General features: G+C 35.3%; 1 protein-coding gene across 3 annotated transcripts in view; it reads left to right on the top strand.

Moving 5' to 3' along the window:
* Window positions 1-660: 660 nt before the first annotated feature.
* The window catches only part of LOC123523869 (cysteine-rich protein 2-binding protein-like), a 63467-nt gene continuing 47070 nt past the window's right edge, over window positions 661-17057 (top strand). For all 3 annotated transcript variants that reach the window (XM_053539475.1, XM_053539474.1, XM_053539473.1), the window contains exons 1-2: window positions 661-712; window positions 6243-6342. In XM_053539475.1, coding sequence (XP_053395450.1) covers window positions 6243-6342 — 100 coding nt within the window. In that variant the 5' untranslated portion in view covers window positions 661-712. The remainder of the gene's footprint in view (window positions 713-6242; window positions 6343-17057) is intronic.

Below are 17057 nucleotides of genomic sequence, written 5' to 3'. Positions count from 1 at the left end.
TGTTATAAAGAGAACATCGTGATTTTGGATGCATGTAAATTAAGGTGAGAGATAATGATTATTAATTCTTTAGAAAATATATACAGCCGATACATGTAAAATTCTGGTGTCAGTTGGAAAACTAACTGCTGGTAGCTTTGTATGATCAATGAGACACCATTTCGCGGAAAAATTCAATTCACGGAAGGGTTCTGTGCTTGTTGATTGATACTCAGGAACATTTTCGTTATTTTCCGAAAAAAACGAGCTGGATAGGCCCCCATTCCGTTTATGTCCTGACGTTCAGTAAGGACTATTAAATTAAGAAATGCAGTAAAATTGGACAGTGTTCTTGCAGCGGGATCATTGTAGGCTGTTCAAAAGGTGCAAAATTGATGATTTTGGCACGCTATTTTTCATGGATGATGTAAACCTTTCGCTTTGATAACTTTCTTTATTCTTGTATGAGAATCCTGATCTTGCCATTAATTAAAAGCACAAAACATGCACGCAATTTATAAAATAGCCAACCAAATTTTGCTCATAGGGGAAGTGCAATATTGCGACTCGCTACATGTAAGACCGTCCGTGCCCAAAATTTTCGCATCTAAGTGTACCTTGCTACCTAATAATAATAATTAACTTTTAGTCGTGTATGACCCCAGTAAGACACCCGGAAACTATACCGTATTCTGTACGAGAATTAGACGAACTGTACAGACGCGAAGTGAAAGTAAGCTTCGTTTAATATTCCAAGACATTTCATTGCCTAGAAACTACAGAAATATTGTTCTTAATGCACTTGATTGTGACCTCGAATATATTCAAGTTTTTATAAAGCATAGACTAAATTTTGCAAATGCACGTTGGGGTTCCATGCATGCAGGATTTACCACAGGGGTTCGGCTCATGCCCACAGACACTTGGGCTCTGGAATACCCAACCCCTCCAGCCCAAACCACTACACATCTGTATATATTTTTATGATTATCATGGTATATCCAGGCACAGACTTTAATCACACGAGCAATGTTAAACTTATTTAAACTAATTTGAAAATATATATAATCTCTCACTAGCTTAAAAATACACAAGATATATCCTAGAGTCATTAGTTTTGACGCCTTTAAGCAGTCTAACATATATTTCATTAGTAATATAGATAAATTAAACAAATAAATAGTGTTGTTATAAACTATGGCATGTCTCCCTTTATTTTATTCTTGTTTTGTGAATTCTGTGGGCAAAAAGGTGTCAATATTTGTATTATTGCTGACTGACCATCGAGGCATCCATATTTTTAAGGCTCATGAGAAATGACGCCTTTTGATTGGCTGGCTCTCTTAACCAAAACTTCACTTTTCTGGAGCCTATATGACCAAAATCATATTTGGCTGGTATATTTCTATGTGAATGCAGTCGAGACCTGAAACTTAAAAGGACAATAAACAAATTAATATTAATCTTTTTAAGTGACCTTTTTACTATTTCTTTGTAAAATGTGATCTTTTTTATTCACTTTACATATTGTTAATAGCAGTCATTCATTATCAAAACAGTGAGGACACAAAAATATATAACCCTTTTTAACAGCTCTAACTTTGGTACTTTCAGTGAAAACTTATTAGAAGCATGACCTTCTTTATTTACAACAAGATTTGCCAAAGAGCAGCAAAACCATATTCAATTAAATTAATTTAATGTTTTCAAATGATACAAGGTGTATAGGGTACAGGAGAGTGAAAAATCTAAAATTTATTCAAAATTTCAGTCAAAGAACTGTCTTGTGACTGAAAAATAGCTGGGTGAAAGAGAAAACCAAGATCTGAATTCCTGACCAGTTGCTTCTGTAAGAATTAGGTTTTTAAAGGATTGGAGATTTTTGCATTATTATAAAGACATAAAAATACACCAAAGTACGAAAAAATAATATAATCTTACTGTAAATCTGTCGAATGCATTAATGTTTTATTTGAGCAAGGTAAAATATTGCCTGCTTTGCAAACGTGTGTAATTTGGCATCATAAAGGGTCACTTATACCTATTTGACCGCAAAATAAATAAGGGCGTCAAAACTCATGAGCGTCAAAACAGATGATCGAAGGATAGTATGTTCGCCAGAAATATCTCACACACCCACCTTGAAAAATCATCTCATGTTTACTATTTATGCAACTTTCCCATAGAATTTTGATGTTCTTCTGTACAGTACATATTTTTCTGCAAGATGATATTCACGATAGTACTGGATTTTCAGTGCTGTCAACAGAATACGCGAGCAATTCTGCAATTGTCAAAAAATTCACTCCATTTACAAAATCTTTCGACTACGTCAACTATGGCTGCCGGCTTCGTATGGTAAATATTTTTCGCGCAGTGAATACTGGAACCAGCTGGTTCCCACATTCATTACGCGATGTTTATTTATCGTACGAAGCCGGAAGCCACAGCTTACGTAGTCAAAAGATTTTGTAAATGGAACAAAACTTTTCACAATTGTAATATTTCTCGCGTATTTTGTTGACAGCAGTGAAGATCAAGTATTATCATGAACATCATCGTGAAGAAAAAAATGTATTGTATTAAAGAACACCAAAATTCTATAGGAAAGTTGCATAAATAGTAAACATGGGACGATTTTTCAAGGTGGGTGTGCGAGATATTTCTGGCGAACATTTATATCTTGTGTATTTTTAAGCTAGCGGGAGATTCTATATATTTTCAAATTAGTTTAAATAAGTTTAACATTGCTCGTGTGATTAAAGTCTGTGCCTGGATATACCATGATGATCATAAAAATATATACAGATGCATAGTGGTTTGGGCTGGAGGGGTTTGGTGTTCCAGACCCCAGTGTCTGTGCTCATGCCTAGGTCCAGGACCTACCCTATAAGAAAAACATAGGGTAGGGCCTGGACCTAGGCATGAGCAAAACCCCTATGGGATTTACAGTCAACTCGTTCTGTACTACCATAGTCAACACGTCCCCATTTTGGTCATTCATCCTCCATGACGATTTCAAATTTGTCATTTCGTCCCCAATTTTTTGGCACCTCTTTTCATACTTATTTTGTCGAATTTGCTAGATAATGTTTAATATGAATATATTATCTACCAAACCCTTCTTAACAGGCTGGTCACATTGCCTGATCGGGCTTAAGGTAAAGGTAAGTTTTATGACCCTATATTAAGAACAGTTAAAACCAATTATACCTCACCCCCAGCAATTTGCTGGTACCCATTTATAGCTGGGTCGACAGAGGCAATCATGATAAAGTGCCTTGCCCAAGGACACACCGCAATGGGAGTAGCCAGGATTCGAACCAGGGGCCTTCACCTCCGTAGGAAAGCGTCTTAGCCCTCTCAACCAATGCGTAAAAGCCAAATTGAGCTGTTATTGCCCGATGGCTTAATATTATGAAACTTGGTACATTTTGACTAAATAGTACATAAAATTTATGAAATAAAATCTTTCAAAAATGTCTTGTTTGATGTGCATCTATGCTTGAAAATCACCTTTTTATGCAAATAAACATATAACAACCAGCCTAAACAATGATATCTGTGCAAATGCTGAACCAATTCACTCAATTTTTTCACTAGGCCGCCAACTTGACTTCCGGGTTATGTTATCAAATTTGCCACCTATATTGTAAAATGCATATATCATCAGCATCCTTTTGTTTGCATAATTTCTACAGTCTACATAAAAAATATTGGACTGCATATTTTTAATAGGGTATTTCTTCTTCTTCCGGATAATGTGCTGGACTCCTCTGGAGCATAATTATGAGTATGTACATGTGTGAAGGGAAAATCAGTGCATCTAAAAACAGGATAAAAACATTCTGCTCCAGAGTTACATGTGTAGCCTGCCCATCCTGGTCTTGAAGACATCTAGGTTCGGGGCTGACAATACCTCTTCTGGAAGCCTGTTCCAAATTTGGATTCCGGAAGGGAAAAACGAGTACTTGAATGCGTTTACATGGGTGAAAGGCTGTAGGAATCTCATTCTGTTTGCATGGCCTCTGGTGTGTGGAACCAGTAAATGGGCTCGGATGTCCACCAAGTGATTGATGACCCGGTACATCATTACTGCCTTGGTTTGTTGACAAAGGGATTCTAGTGTCTCCTAGTTCAACTCCTGCATCATGGCGGTAACGCTACTGGTGTGTCTGTAGTCACCAGTACAGAACCGGGCTGCCCTGAGTGCCCTCCTTTGGACTTTCTCGAGCTTGTTGATGTTGGATTGGGTGTGGGGGTCCCATAGATGAAATAGATGAAAAATATATTTCATAAATAATCATTCAATAACATTGCAAAAGGAGTAAATTTAAAGAAAATAATGTCATCATCAAATGGCACTTCTCCCCCTTAAATTATCTAAAGAAAAATCCTATATGTTTTAAAAATTGGACAGAACTAAATGATCGCACATGAAACTCATAACAATATACACAATGTCATGTCCAGTCCACTTGATAATTTCCCTACATTCAAAGTCTCATGTGAATTTGATAAAAAGCAAAACATGACAAACAGACGGACATTCTAAGTTAATAAGTCTCCTTGGTCTTCAACACTAAACAGATAAAGGTAATTACATGTTGGTTCAGAAATTGTAACAGCCTGGTTGGGGACTTGCTTTAGATGCCATATTGAAAAATGTCTCTCTTTGAAATACAACCTTGAAATGACGTCTATAATTAATAACATAACAAGAATTATATGTTGAAAATGCACGAAATTCATGGGACATACACAATCAATAAGAGAAAGTTATTGGGGTTTAGATATACAACAAAACGGGTTCTTAATGCTATAGTTTATTTCATAAAAAAAATATGTCTACATTTATTTAACTATCGTTCAGTTTAACCAGCAAACTCGCATAAAATGGTCAAACCTGTCAGACTCATCGGCTTCAAAGTTAATGTTAATTACAGTAAATATTTTTGGCACAGTCCGTACCAGTTAGTGAAACAAAAGGATGCTGACGATATATGCATATAAGTTTTTACAATAGTTGCAATTTTTGTAACATAACCCGGAAGACAAGACGGCGGCCTCCTGAAACAAATGAGTGAATGGATACAGGATTTGCAAAGATAACGTTGTTTTGGCTAGTTGTTATATGTTTATATGCATAAAAAAGTAATTTTCAAGTATAGCTGCACATCAAACAAGATATTTTTTTCATAAATGCACTTATTCACCGGTAATCAAAATGTACAAAGTTCAGGACTTTGAAGAATTGCCGTCAAGTCATTCTGTAACCTGTGTGATATGGGCATAATTTCACACTTCTTTTCATAAAATTAAGCCCGATCAGGCAATAATAGCTCGATTTGGCTTTTAAGCCCGATAGGGCAATGTGGCCAGCCTGCTAAATAGCATGGGGTCAGGGAGTTTCCTCCAGTTGTGGTTTACTTCCAAAAATATAACTCCTGAGCTGTGCTGGCGGGGACACTTCCCTAATAGCGCTAGGCAAGCTTGACTGAGTGTATATAGAATTTTAAGGAATATTACAACTGGGCAATCTTTTACTTTTACTTCCTTACTTTTACTAGATATTGCACTTTTCCGAGCCTTTTCATACTTCACTTTTCATTTATCTTTTATTCTTGCGCACCATGATACAATGTTCAAATTTGACACCATCACATACAGATGTAGATGTCAGATGCACGCAATGACTTTTTACTAGCATTAACAAAATCTGAATTGTCTGGATGCTTTACGTAACAGAGCACGGTCGGCATTCATTCTCCCACATTGAATGGTACTATATAAACCTAGAAAAAACTATATTATACACTCAAAGTGTGCGTAAATCAAATAGATAGGAAATGATTTTGATGGTAAGATAGTGTAGTTTAAAGCAGTGTTGATCTAAAATATCAACTTCTGGTGCAGAGGAAACAACAAATATGTACGTCTCTTTCTAAAATGTAAAAAGTAAACAAGCGCTCTAGCAATTCTTTAAACCAGCAAAAAATGATTCCCTAAAACATAGTAATAGGTATATTGAATATTCTATTGGATTCGATAGTGAGTGTGAAACCAGTGCAAGCCAAGAGAGAAAAAGAAGCAAAAACTTGAATGCTGAATTGAAACTGAACTGCAAACTAATTCATGGGTGTTGTACCCAATAAATATCTGTACAACTGACCCATGAACTCCTAACTGTGTCTTCCTAGCTCTGATTTTACATGCCTCACATGCATGCTGTTATTTTTATGCTACGAATATTTGCATTCTAGATGTCTGCAGAGGCTGCTGGACATTGTTACTGTGGAATACCAGACATTACAAGTACATACTACTTCTCCTGTGAGAAATGTAAAAGAAAGTTTCATGAAGGTAATCATCTTGTGGTTAAATTATGAATTTTATTTAGTACTCGTTGATATGTGATAAATAAGTGTCTGGAGTTTTTCTCATCAACCACTTATTGGAATTTAGGTAATTCTGCACGTTTGATAAAGTTTAACCGGAAGTGATGGCGTAACTTCATTTATCCGGAAAATGTAGAATAAAGCCTTGATTCGGCGTACGTAAATGAACATCATTTTAGGAATTAATGACAACCTGTGCGTAAATTTATTAAAATGGCACTGTTACTATATTTCTAAAGTCAAAATATGTTATTAAAACCTATGACACATTAAATAATTCCAAATAATGTCTCAAAATCAGCATGAAATATTTGGTTCACTTTAATCATGATCACATATCTCAAAAATACACACTGACCTATACATTTTATTTCATCGCTGTATAGGTCATGATATATATGCTTCATCAAAATCTACATTGTAGAAAAATTTCTATTCGCAAAAATGTTACGAAAGTTATGATTTTCCCAAAGACTCTCATTATGAAAAATAGCATGAGGTCTAAATTTACAGACAGCTCTTGTTTAATGGGTTATTGCCCTTTGATTGTTCAACTGTAGTATACTACTGTAAAATTTCTCTCAGGAGTATTTCTCAACCGCTAGTTGAAATTTAGTGAAACTTCATGTGAAGCTTCACAATTAGGAGATACATATATTGTCTTGGTGTTTCTGTCGATGATTTTTCAAAGAGTTATTGCCCTTTGATTATTTGACAGTAGTATACTACAGTATAATTCTGGTCAGGAGTATTTCTCTATTACCACTGGTTGGAATTGGGGGAAACATCATTGGAAGCTTCACTATCAAAAGGAGATTGGGCATGTCACCATATTTTGGTCGGATGATTTTTCACTTTGATTACTCAATAGAAGTTTATGCATGTAGTACAGTGTACACTTCTTGTCCGGGGTATTTTTCATGATTAAGGCCACATTTAAAAAAAGTCCTTGTTTGCTGTCTCCCGACACTTATTAAAGTTGGGTACAAATGTAGGTAGGTAGGCAATTTTTTTTTTCTTGTGGGGGCTTATACTTTTACCAGTAGATATATGATCGTTTCTTACAGAATATTTCTTCTGTACAAATAAGACAAATCTACATATGTATGTTGTATAAAATAATGAAATTAAATAATACAATTTAAACATTCTTACTTATTATTTTACTTACTTAAAATATATGCGGCACTTGTCATATCACAACTTAAAAAAAAAACATTTGACCAGCATAATGTCCAATAAAAACTTTGGGGCGCAGCATTTTATGTGGGTAGGTAGGTAGACAGCAAACTGTGGTAAACCAAAGAGCTATAAAAATAAATAGATTGGCAACTTGAAAGGCATATAGAGCAAATCTCGCCAACCTCCCGTGACAAAAAAACGAGATCTCGTTTACCGAAAGTGGTGCTTTCTCCACGCGCCATTTTGTATGCGAAAGCAATTATTCATCGGTAAAATAATTATCACCGTATGACCACGCTTCTTTCGATGGCAAAAAAAAACGTGTACTTCGTGTCTTAAGACCATTTCACATTAAACTAATTTTGTTTTAGAAGCTAACATGTATTTTAAATGTAGTTTTAAAGGTACAAATTGTAACTCCATGCTCGCCGATGTTTGTTTTTAGTAAGATAATGCCGAATCACGCTCTGACACGAGCTCACGCGAGATTACAGCCAGTTGCCATTCTGTGTATTTTATACTTCTTTGGGTAAACCTGGGTTTTGGCTCAGAAGTATTTTGCTTTTTGTAAATATCTGAATAAATAGTTTACGTTACCATGTTCTTTTATCATATATTAAAGAATACATTAAGACGGAGCTTTGCTGAAAATTTGAACCTGATTGAGTAAATATTGTTCGAGTTATTCCCAAAAATATACCTAAAAAACTCCCGACTTCGAGAAAGTTTATCAGCAGAAACCATTAAATGCTAAATACATATTTTATATTTTGCCATGGTATATCCACTTTCAATATATTGTAAATATATGTCTTAACATTTATGTTAAGTTTGAGGACATGACATTATGTAGCTTTAAAGTAATTATGAAAAATCTACTTTGCTTACATTTTTGCTAGTCCACTTCTTACAGACTAGAGCTGACCAATGAAAATATTTATTAACAATATTTAGAGATATTGTTCAGGTCTGAAACTTTACTGTCATGTCAATGATATTAATTTTTAGTTATGTGAAATTTTGTAGATTTTTTAGAATCCTTGTTCTGTTGTAATCCTTTAAAAATGGCCCTTAGATGTGAAGACTGATTTTGGCAGCCATATTGGATATCTTTGGGAGAATTTGTGTGTCCACTCTTTGACACTTGATTTAAGTGCTTTTAAAGCCTTATTTGTAATTTGAAATATACTGATAAGGTGCAGTTTTTCTTCTAGTTTGTGTTTATGTAATTGGTTTTTGATGACATTTATTCTGTTTCTTGCATTTGGTGAGAAAAGTTTTACATATTTGGGAAAATGTCATTGACCAATCAGATTGCAGCATTTTTGGTGCTTCTCTATAAATATGGGCTTATCAGTTATTTCTGGGCTCTTCTAGTTTACACTTTTGGATTAAACACTTCTCTTAGTTAGGAAATTATTGAAAATTTGGAGCCAATTTTAGGAACTTTGGACTTTATTTTTTATTGGGGAATAACTAGAAATTTGGAGTTTAATTCATTTGCTTAAGAAAATTACTGGGATTTACATACATTAATTTTATTTGGACTTTTCTGATAATTTTGACATATTTTTAAAGGAACTAAATTGCATAATTGGTGTATATAGTAATTGCAGAAGCTTATTTGTAGACATAATTTAGATCTTTGTAGTTGTAAATGTGTGGTTATGAGAGTACTTTTGATTTAATAGATTTATAAAACTGGACTTACTCATGTGTCTTCATTTAATTCTACTACATGTGTTGATTTTCTCCAATTTATAATCTAAGTGGTGTTATAATAATTAAACTTATTATTACAGCACTTGGCATTATATTAACTTCAAAATAGCCCAGAAAGTGGCTTTATAAGGAATCTGGCTTTTCCTTAAATTAATTAAGCCAGTGGTGTCGGTCATCCTGAAAATTTACCCCCAAAACTCGAGCAATAAGAACATTGCAACAACCACATTTTAGGTCCTCGTTGAACAATTTAACCCCGGGACTGGGGTTTACGACAAAATTGGTGTCAGAAGTGGGATTTCATACAGGAATATTATTTGGAAATAATTCATACTGCAGGAATCATTTTTAAGAATCGGACCTCAGCAGTTCAACAGGACCTCTGGATTATACTTTTATCTTTGAAACATAGGTGATAGTAGGGAAGACCTGTATTATACACTAGGCTTTCTTCTATCGCTTATTGCATCACAACTCCTTCTTTCTTGTGGTGATAGTGTGTGGAAGGCCTGTGAATGAACTAGGCTTTCCTCTATTGCTATACAAATCTTCAGTTGGGTGATTGGGCCTGTGATTATTAAATCAGGTCATTCACTTTTTCTGAATTCCCAAATCCTATCATAGTGTTAAGGGCAGGGGAGCACGGCATCGGTGCGCCTGCCACAATTTTTCAGACTTAGTGTTAAGTGCAGGGGAGCGCGGCATCGGTGCGCCTGCAACATTTTTTAAACCTTAGAGTTAAGAGCAGGGGAGCACGGCATCGATGCGCCTGCAACATATTTTAAACTTTAGAGTTAAGAGCAGGGGACCATGGCATTGGTGCGCCTGCAACATTTTTTAAACCTTAGAGTTAAGAGCAGGGGAGCACGGCATTGGTGCGCCTGCAACATTTTTTAAACCTTAGAGTTAAGGGCAGGGGAGCACAGCATCGGTGCGCCTGCTACAATTTTTCCTAACTTTAGTTGTAAATGCAGTTGAGCCTTTAGTCTTTGCTCCTGCAACATTTTTTCCTAACCTTAGTGTTAAGAGCAGGGGAGCACGGCATCGGTGCGCCTGCTACATTTTTTAATCTTAGGGTTAAGGGCAGGGGAGCACGGCATCGGTGCGCCTGCCACCTACTTTAAACCTTAGAGTTAAGAGCAGGGGAGCACGGCATCGGTGCGCCTGCTACATTTTTCAAACTTTGTTAGATGCAGGGGAGCACGGCATCGGTGCGCCTGCAACGTTTTTTAAACCTTAGAGTTAAGAGCAGGGGAGCACGGCATCGGTGCGCCTGCAACGTTTTTTAAACCTTAGAGTTAAGGGCAGGGGAGCACGGCATCGGTGCGCCTGTACATTTCTTTCATAACTTTTGTTGTAGATGCAGTTGAGCTCTTAGTCTTTGCTCCTGCAACATTTTTTCCTAACTTTAGTGTTAAGAGCAGGGGAGCACGTTATCAGTGCACCTGCGATCATTACTAATCTAGTGTTAAGTGCAGGGGAGCACGGCATCGGTGTGCCTGCTACATTTTCTTTAAACCTTAGAGTTAAGGGCAGGGGAGCACAGCATCGGTGCGTCTGCTACATTTTTCCATGTATTTTACTAAGTTAAATGTTATAATTAATCCCATAGATGCTCTTTCTTCAGCTTTCTAAAGTGGATTATCATAATTGTGGGATACTTACATCGAAAGAGGATTTAAAACCCAAATTTTGTGACAAAGGCTAAAAATCTGTATCTAATGTACAGAAAAGCTATATATCATTTAATGGAGTAGACAAAGTGATTCATGAAAGTATGTAATAAAGTGATTTAAAGTTGATTCTAGAATGGATTTTAACAGTTATTCTGGGATGTTATGTTGAAACTGATACCAGTATAGGAAATTGTGACTTAAGATAGGAATCACACTCCAGAATATTTCCACAATTCTGAGACAAGTAATAAAAAGTTAAGGCTTTGGAGTAGAATCTGTAGACATGGTGATTCTAAAATGGATTTAATAAGTGACATAAGGATGGATTCTAGAATGAATACTGACTTTAATTCTGGAATGTATGTAGGAATTAATTTCAAAATGAGAAATTGTGACCAAGATTGGAATCACACTCCAAGCTACCTGAACCAGTATGAAGGAGATTTTTATGAATCCAGATACAGACTACCTACCTACAATGGGAAGCAAGGTTATTTTGAGGCTTTCTTATGGCAGCTACAACGGTTTTCTAAATACTATGCATGGACAGATGAACAATATAGATTACAGTTAATCTTGGCCTTGAAAGGTGATGCTGTGAAATTTGCCTCTACCTGAAAACACACAGACACTCGTTGAGGCTCTAACAACTCGTTTTGGGCAGAGTGCGGTGCCAGAAATCCATAGGATTAATTTGTACAGTATTCAAAAACACCCTTCTGAGACACTTCAACAATACAGTGCAAGGGTAAATCAGCTTATGGCAAGGGCATATCCAGGGATGATTGGATTTCAAATATACAAACAACTTGCTGTGGAACACTTTCTAAGAGGACTTCCAGACCAAAGACTGGCTTACGATGTCCTTACAAAGAAACCTAGGGACATTTATCAAGCTGTAGAGATGATTACATGGTTTGAGACCTGTAAGAAAAATACAACTCGTTTCATACAACTCGTTTCATGGGGAAAAGTTAGTGTTATTTCTAGAGCTCAAAAAGGGCAGGGTGCTGCCAAAAAGGGGCAGGGTGCTGTCCGAAAGGGGCAGGGTGCCCTTTTAGATGTGAAGGTTACCATAGCAGTAGTTGCATTTCTAGATGTCTATAGTTAATACATGTATGTATTCCATTTATCTTTATTGCACACTTAAAAGAAATGTCACAGAATAAAGTGCTAAATCTTCCCAAAACTAGTAACAAAGTTTACAAAGGCTTTTTACTTACTTTATAGTATAGGTTAAACCATTCAAGCCTTTCTCTTAAAAATGTCACCAAGAATGTCAGCTTATTCATATGAATGTGAAATAGTGGATGGCCTTAATATAAGCTTAATCTTGAAACCAAGATCATGTTGTAAACAACATAGTTAAAGGCCTGTTTCAGGTCACATTGTGAACTGATAATTATCAAAAGTCCTAATGTATTTACCAGGTCTTTCATCAATATTTCATTAACAGAAAAGTGCTATTACAGTAAGGTTAAAGTTTACTAAATCGCATATCCAAAATATACTATCCGGATACTGGTACACTTTCGGAATGTTGTCTGAAAGTAGTTTTTACTCAGTTTAAATGACCCACTTGGGTAAACAAGAGATAGTTCCACATATTTTGATGTTTCTCATCAATTAAAATACACGGACTGTCAGCTTTTTTGAAGGAAATATGGAAAAATTGCATATGACATCGGGAGTAATAAGACTCGTGAACGGACATTCTAAACTTTCTTTTACTTTCGATTATCATTAAAATGTGTGCATTTTCTAGTTTAAATTACAGTAGAATCAAACTGCACTGATATATACTTGATATACTAAACGACGGTCTAATTTAAATTTTGCCCAAAGAAATCTAGGGCACTTTTCACGTGCTCGGTAATCAGCTGGCAGCTTACGCACGCTTTTTTGACATTTCACAGGATCCATACTCTTTATCAATTTGTTTTAACACTTCATTGATTCTCATTACCTGTGTGCACTCGCCGTGACGTAATTTGCTGATCAAAAATCGTCGAGGCATTTCAACAGGGAATTTGGCGGGATTTAGCATAAGATCAAAGGCAACAGGGCACATTTTACGGGCAGCGTGGCGGCAGTAAAAAAGGGCAGGGCGGGGCGCCCCGCTGCGTCGCTCTAGAAATAACACTAAAAGTACTCATGTTGGGCGCCAGGGAGAGGACTTTATGACGGAGTACAATCAATGCAAAAGTGTGTTATCAACATTTTGCACAGACTTAACAACTTCCCTTTCAAGAATCGAGGAAAGTGAAAAGAACAAAACTTCAAGCTCAAGCATACCAACAATGAAGTATAGGTCACCATCTAATAAGGATCGTGACAAGCAGAGGAGACAACTTTTGACCAACTCATCAAAAAGACTTTGTGACTATAAATGTTAATTTAACATGTTTCCATCTATATTTGACTATTTCATTATAGCCATATATGATGAATTTTGCTGAAGACAGTGACTTCTTTTGTAAATATGTGTAAATATAAACTTGATGCTATAGGACCAGAATTGCAGAACTGTGCTGTCTATTCAGATGTGTGCTATTTAGACAGCTAAGACCATGTAACATTTTATATGATGTTTCCATGTAGGAAAAATATCAACAGATTTGATGGCTGGAATCCATAAACTTCCAAGACTTTGAGAGCTATTGGTGTGTGAAGTTGAAGACATCAGAAGTTTAATTTTGTGTTGCAAATGGGACAGAACTTTTCAGATCAGTCAGACTAATTAACTAAAATTAAGACTCTTTATAAAGTTCAACTATGGTTTTATTGGACTTTGAACTTTATTGAGTATTTTTTGCTATTTCTATTTGTGATGGATTGGGTGTGTCTATTTTTAAAGACTGTCTAGCCAACTGTTATTAACTTTTTTGTTAATGAGTTTGTAGGTTTTGCTGGGATTTGTTGAGAAGACCACCTGCCTGCTGATTCTGGATTAAACATGGTACCGTTCAAAGGAATTGAGCTAGGATTTACCATTGCACCGTTCACTGGTGGACTGGATTACTTCTGATTTGTATGAAAGGCTATTTTGAGTATTTCTATCTTGCATTCATAGTGTACCCAACAGTTATATACTGTGTAAAATATAAATACTTTTGATGCAATATGGTTAGAGATGTGATTCTTAAAGATATTACTGTTTGGTATTTTTGATATCACTTAAATTAATGCATTCAAAAGTTATGCATTTCTGTGTATGTCAAGTTTGTGACTGATCATTCAATATTTAGATTGCCAGGTTGAACACTTACCTGTCTCTATATTGTTTGAAGTTTGTCAGTAGATTGGTAATACTTTGTAAGTCTGCAGGTGCTCATTATGTTACATATGGTAAAAGTACATTTATACTTGATTATGTTCATTTGTTCATTATTTTGGTTTGAGATTTAATGATTTTTATTGTGAAATACAAATTATTCAGTACAAGTACATTTTAAGGTGTACGTCATGGCAATGGTGCCATTTGTTTTGCGAGATACTGGTGTAAGGAGTAAGAATTATTTCAGCTGATATGGAGTATAACCAGCTGATAGCATATTGCTAATATTTGTGTGATGTCGATTATTGCTAGTTTCATGCAATTTATAAATACTGTATTTTTGCCAAAACCTCAGTATTACATAAATGTTGCATGTGACATTCCGAGGCCGGAATGGAATGCATTTTGGTCAAATGCATTCTTTCCAAAGGGCGGAGCTGTGTGGTAAACCTGGGTTTTGGCTCAGAAGTATTTTGCTTTTTGTAAATATCTGAATAAATAGTTTACGTTACCATGTTCTTTTATCATATATTAAAGAATACATTAAGACGGAGCTTTGCTGAAAATTTGAACCTGATTGAATAAATATTGTTCGAGTTATTCCCAAAAATATACCTAAAAAACTCCCGACTTTGAGAAAGTTTATCAGCAGAAACCATTAAATGCTAAATACATATTTTATATTTTGCCATGGTATATCCACTTTCAATATATTGTAAATATATGTCTTAACATTTATGTAAAGTTTGAGGACATGACATTATGTAGCTTTAAAGTAATTATGAAAAATCTACTTTGCTTACATTTTTGCTAGTCCACTTCTTACAGACTAGAGCTGACCAATGAAAATATTTATTAACAATATTTAGAGATATTGTTCAGGTCTGAAACTTTACTGTCATGTCAATGATATTAATTTTTAGTTATGTGAAATTTTGTAGATTTTTTAGAATCCTTGTTCTGTTCAAAGAAGTATAAAATACACAGAATGGCAACTGGCTGTAATCTCGCGTGAGCTCGTGTCAGAGCGTGATTCGGCGTTATCTTACTAAAAACAAACATCGGCGAGCATGCAGTTACAATTTGTACCTTTAAAACTACATTTAAAATATATGTTAGCTTCTAAAACAAAATTAGTTTAATGAGAAATGGTCTTAAGACACGAAGTACAGGGGTTTTTTTTGCCGTCGAAAGAAGCGTGGTCATACGGTGATAATTATTTTACCGATGAATAATTGCTTTCGCATACAAAATGGCGCGTGGAGAAAGCGCCACTTCCGGTAACGAGATCTCGTTTTTTTGTCACGGGAGGTTGGCGAGATTTGCTCTATATGCCTTTCAAGTTGCCAATCTATTTATTTTATAGCTCTTTGTTCTGTTGTAATCCTTTAAAAATGGCCCTTAGATGTGAAGACTGATTTTGGCAGCCATATTGGATATCTTTGGGAGAATTTGTGTGTCCACTCTTTGACACTTGATTTAAGTGCTTTTAAAGCCTTATTTGTAATTTGAAATATACTGATAAGGTGCAGTTTTTCTTCTAGTTTGTGTTTATGTAATTGGTTTTTGATGACATTTATTCTGTTTCTTGCATTTGGTGAGAAAAGTTTTACATATTTGGGAAAATGTCATTGACCAATCAGATTGCAGCATTTTTGGTGCTTCTCTATAAATATGGGCTTATCAGTTATTTCTGGGCTCTTCTAGTTTACACTTTTGGATTAAACACTTCTCTTAGTTAGGAAATTATTGAAAATTTGGAGCCAATTTTAGGAACTTTGGACTTTATTTTTTATTGGGGAATAACTAGAAATTTGGAGTTTAGTTCATTTGCTTAAGAAAATTATTGGAATTTACATACATTAATTTTATTTGGACTTTTCTGATAATTTTGACATATTTTTAAAGGAACTAAATTGCATAATTGGTGTATATAGTAATTGTAGAAGCTTATTTGTAGACATAATTTAGATCTTTGTAGTTGTAAATGTGTGGTTATGAGAGTGCTTTTGATTTAATAGATTTATAAAACTGGACTTACTCATGTGTCTTCATTTAATTCTACTACATGTGTTGATTTTCTCCAATTTATAATCTAAGTGGTGTTATAATAATTAAACTTATTATTACAGCACTTGGCATTATATTAACTTTAAAATAGCCCAGAAAGTGGCTTTATAAGGAATCTGGCTTTTCCTTAAATTAATTAAGCCAGTGGTGTCGGTCATCCTGAACATTTACCCCCAAAACTCGAGCAATAAGAACATTGCAACAACCACATTTTAGGTCCTCGTTGAACAGTTTAACCCCGGGACTGGGGTTTACGACAAAACAAACATATTTTTAATTTTGGCCTAAGCACTGGTTGAAATTTAGCCAAACTTCATAGGAAGCTTTACTGTAGTAACATTTCTTATCAAGAGTATTTCTCAGCAACCATTAGCTAGAATTCACCAGAATTTCATCTGGAAGCTTCACACCCTGGAGGAGTTGTCTTTATGTTCCGGTTGGATGATTTTTCACTGAATGTTTGCCTTTTGATTATTCAACATCTGTAAACTATATGTGCCCAGACAGTGAATTCCACTTTTTGGGCTTTTAACCCTTATGCTGGACACAACTGTTTCTGCCTTTGCAACCAGTGTAGATCATAATCAACCTGCACGTCTGCCAGCATCCATCAGTTTTACCAATAATTTTTTGTTTATGTTGATTTAGGTTTAGATCTGTGATAGTACGCTTGTAAATTTAGCATTCCCTTGGGTAGTTTCTTAATACAATGTCGACTGTATTTTTAAACAATTATTTTTTTGCTTAATGCAT

Source organism: Mercenaria mercenaria, chromosome 3, assembly GCF_021730395.1.
Source record: "Mercenaria mercenaria strain notata chromosome 3, MADL_Memer_1, whole genome shotgun sequence".
Classification (NCBI taxonomy): domain Eukaryota; kingdom Metazoa; phylum Mollusca; class Bivalvia; order Venerida; family Veneridae; genus Mercenaria; species Mercenaria mercenaria.
This window is presented reverse-complemented; position numbering and strand designations above follow the sequence as displayed.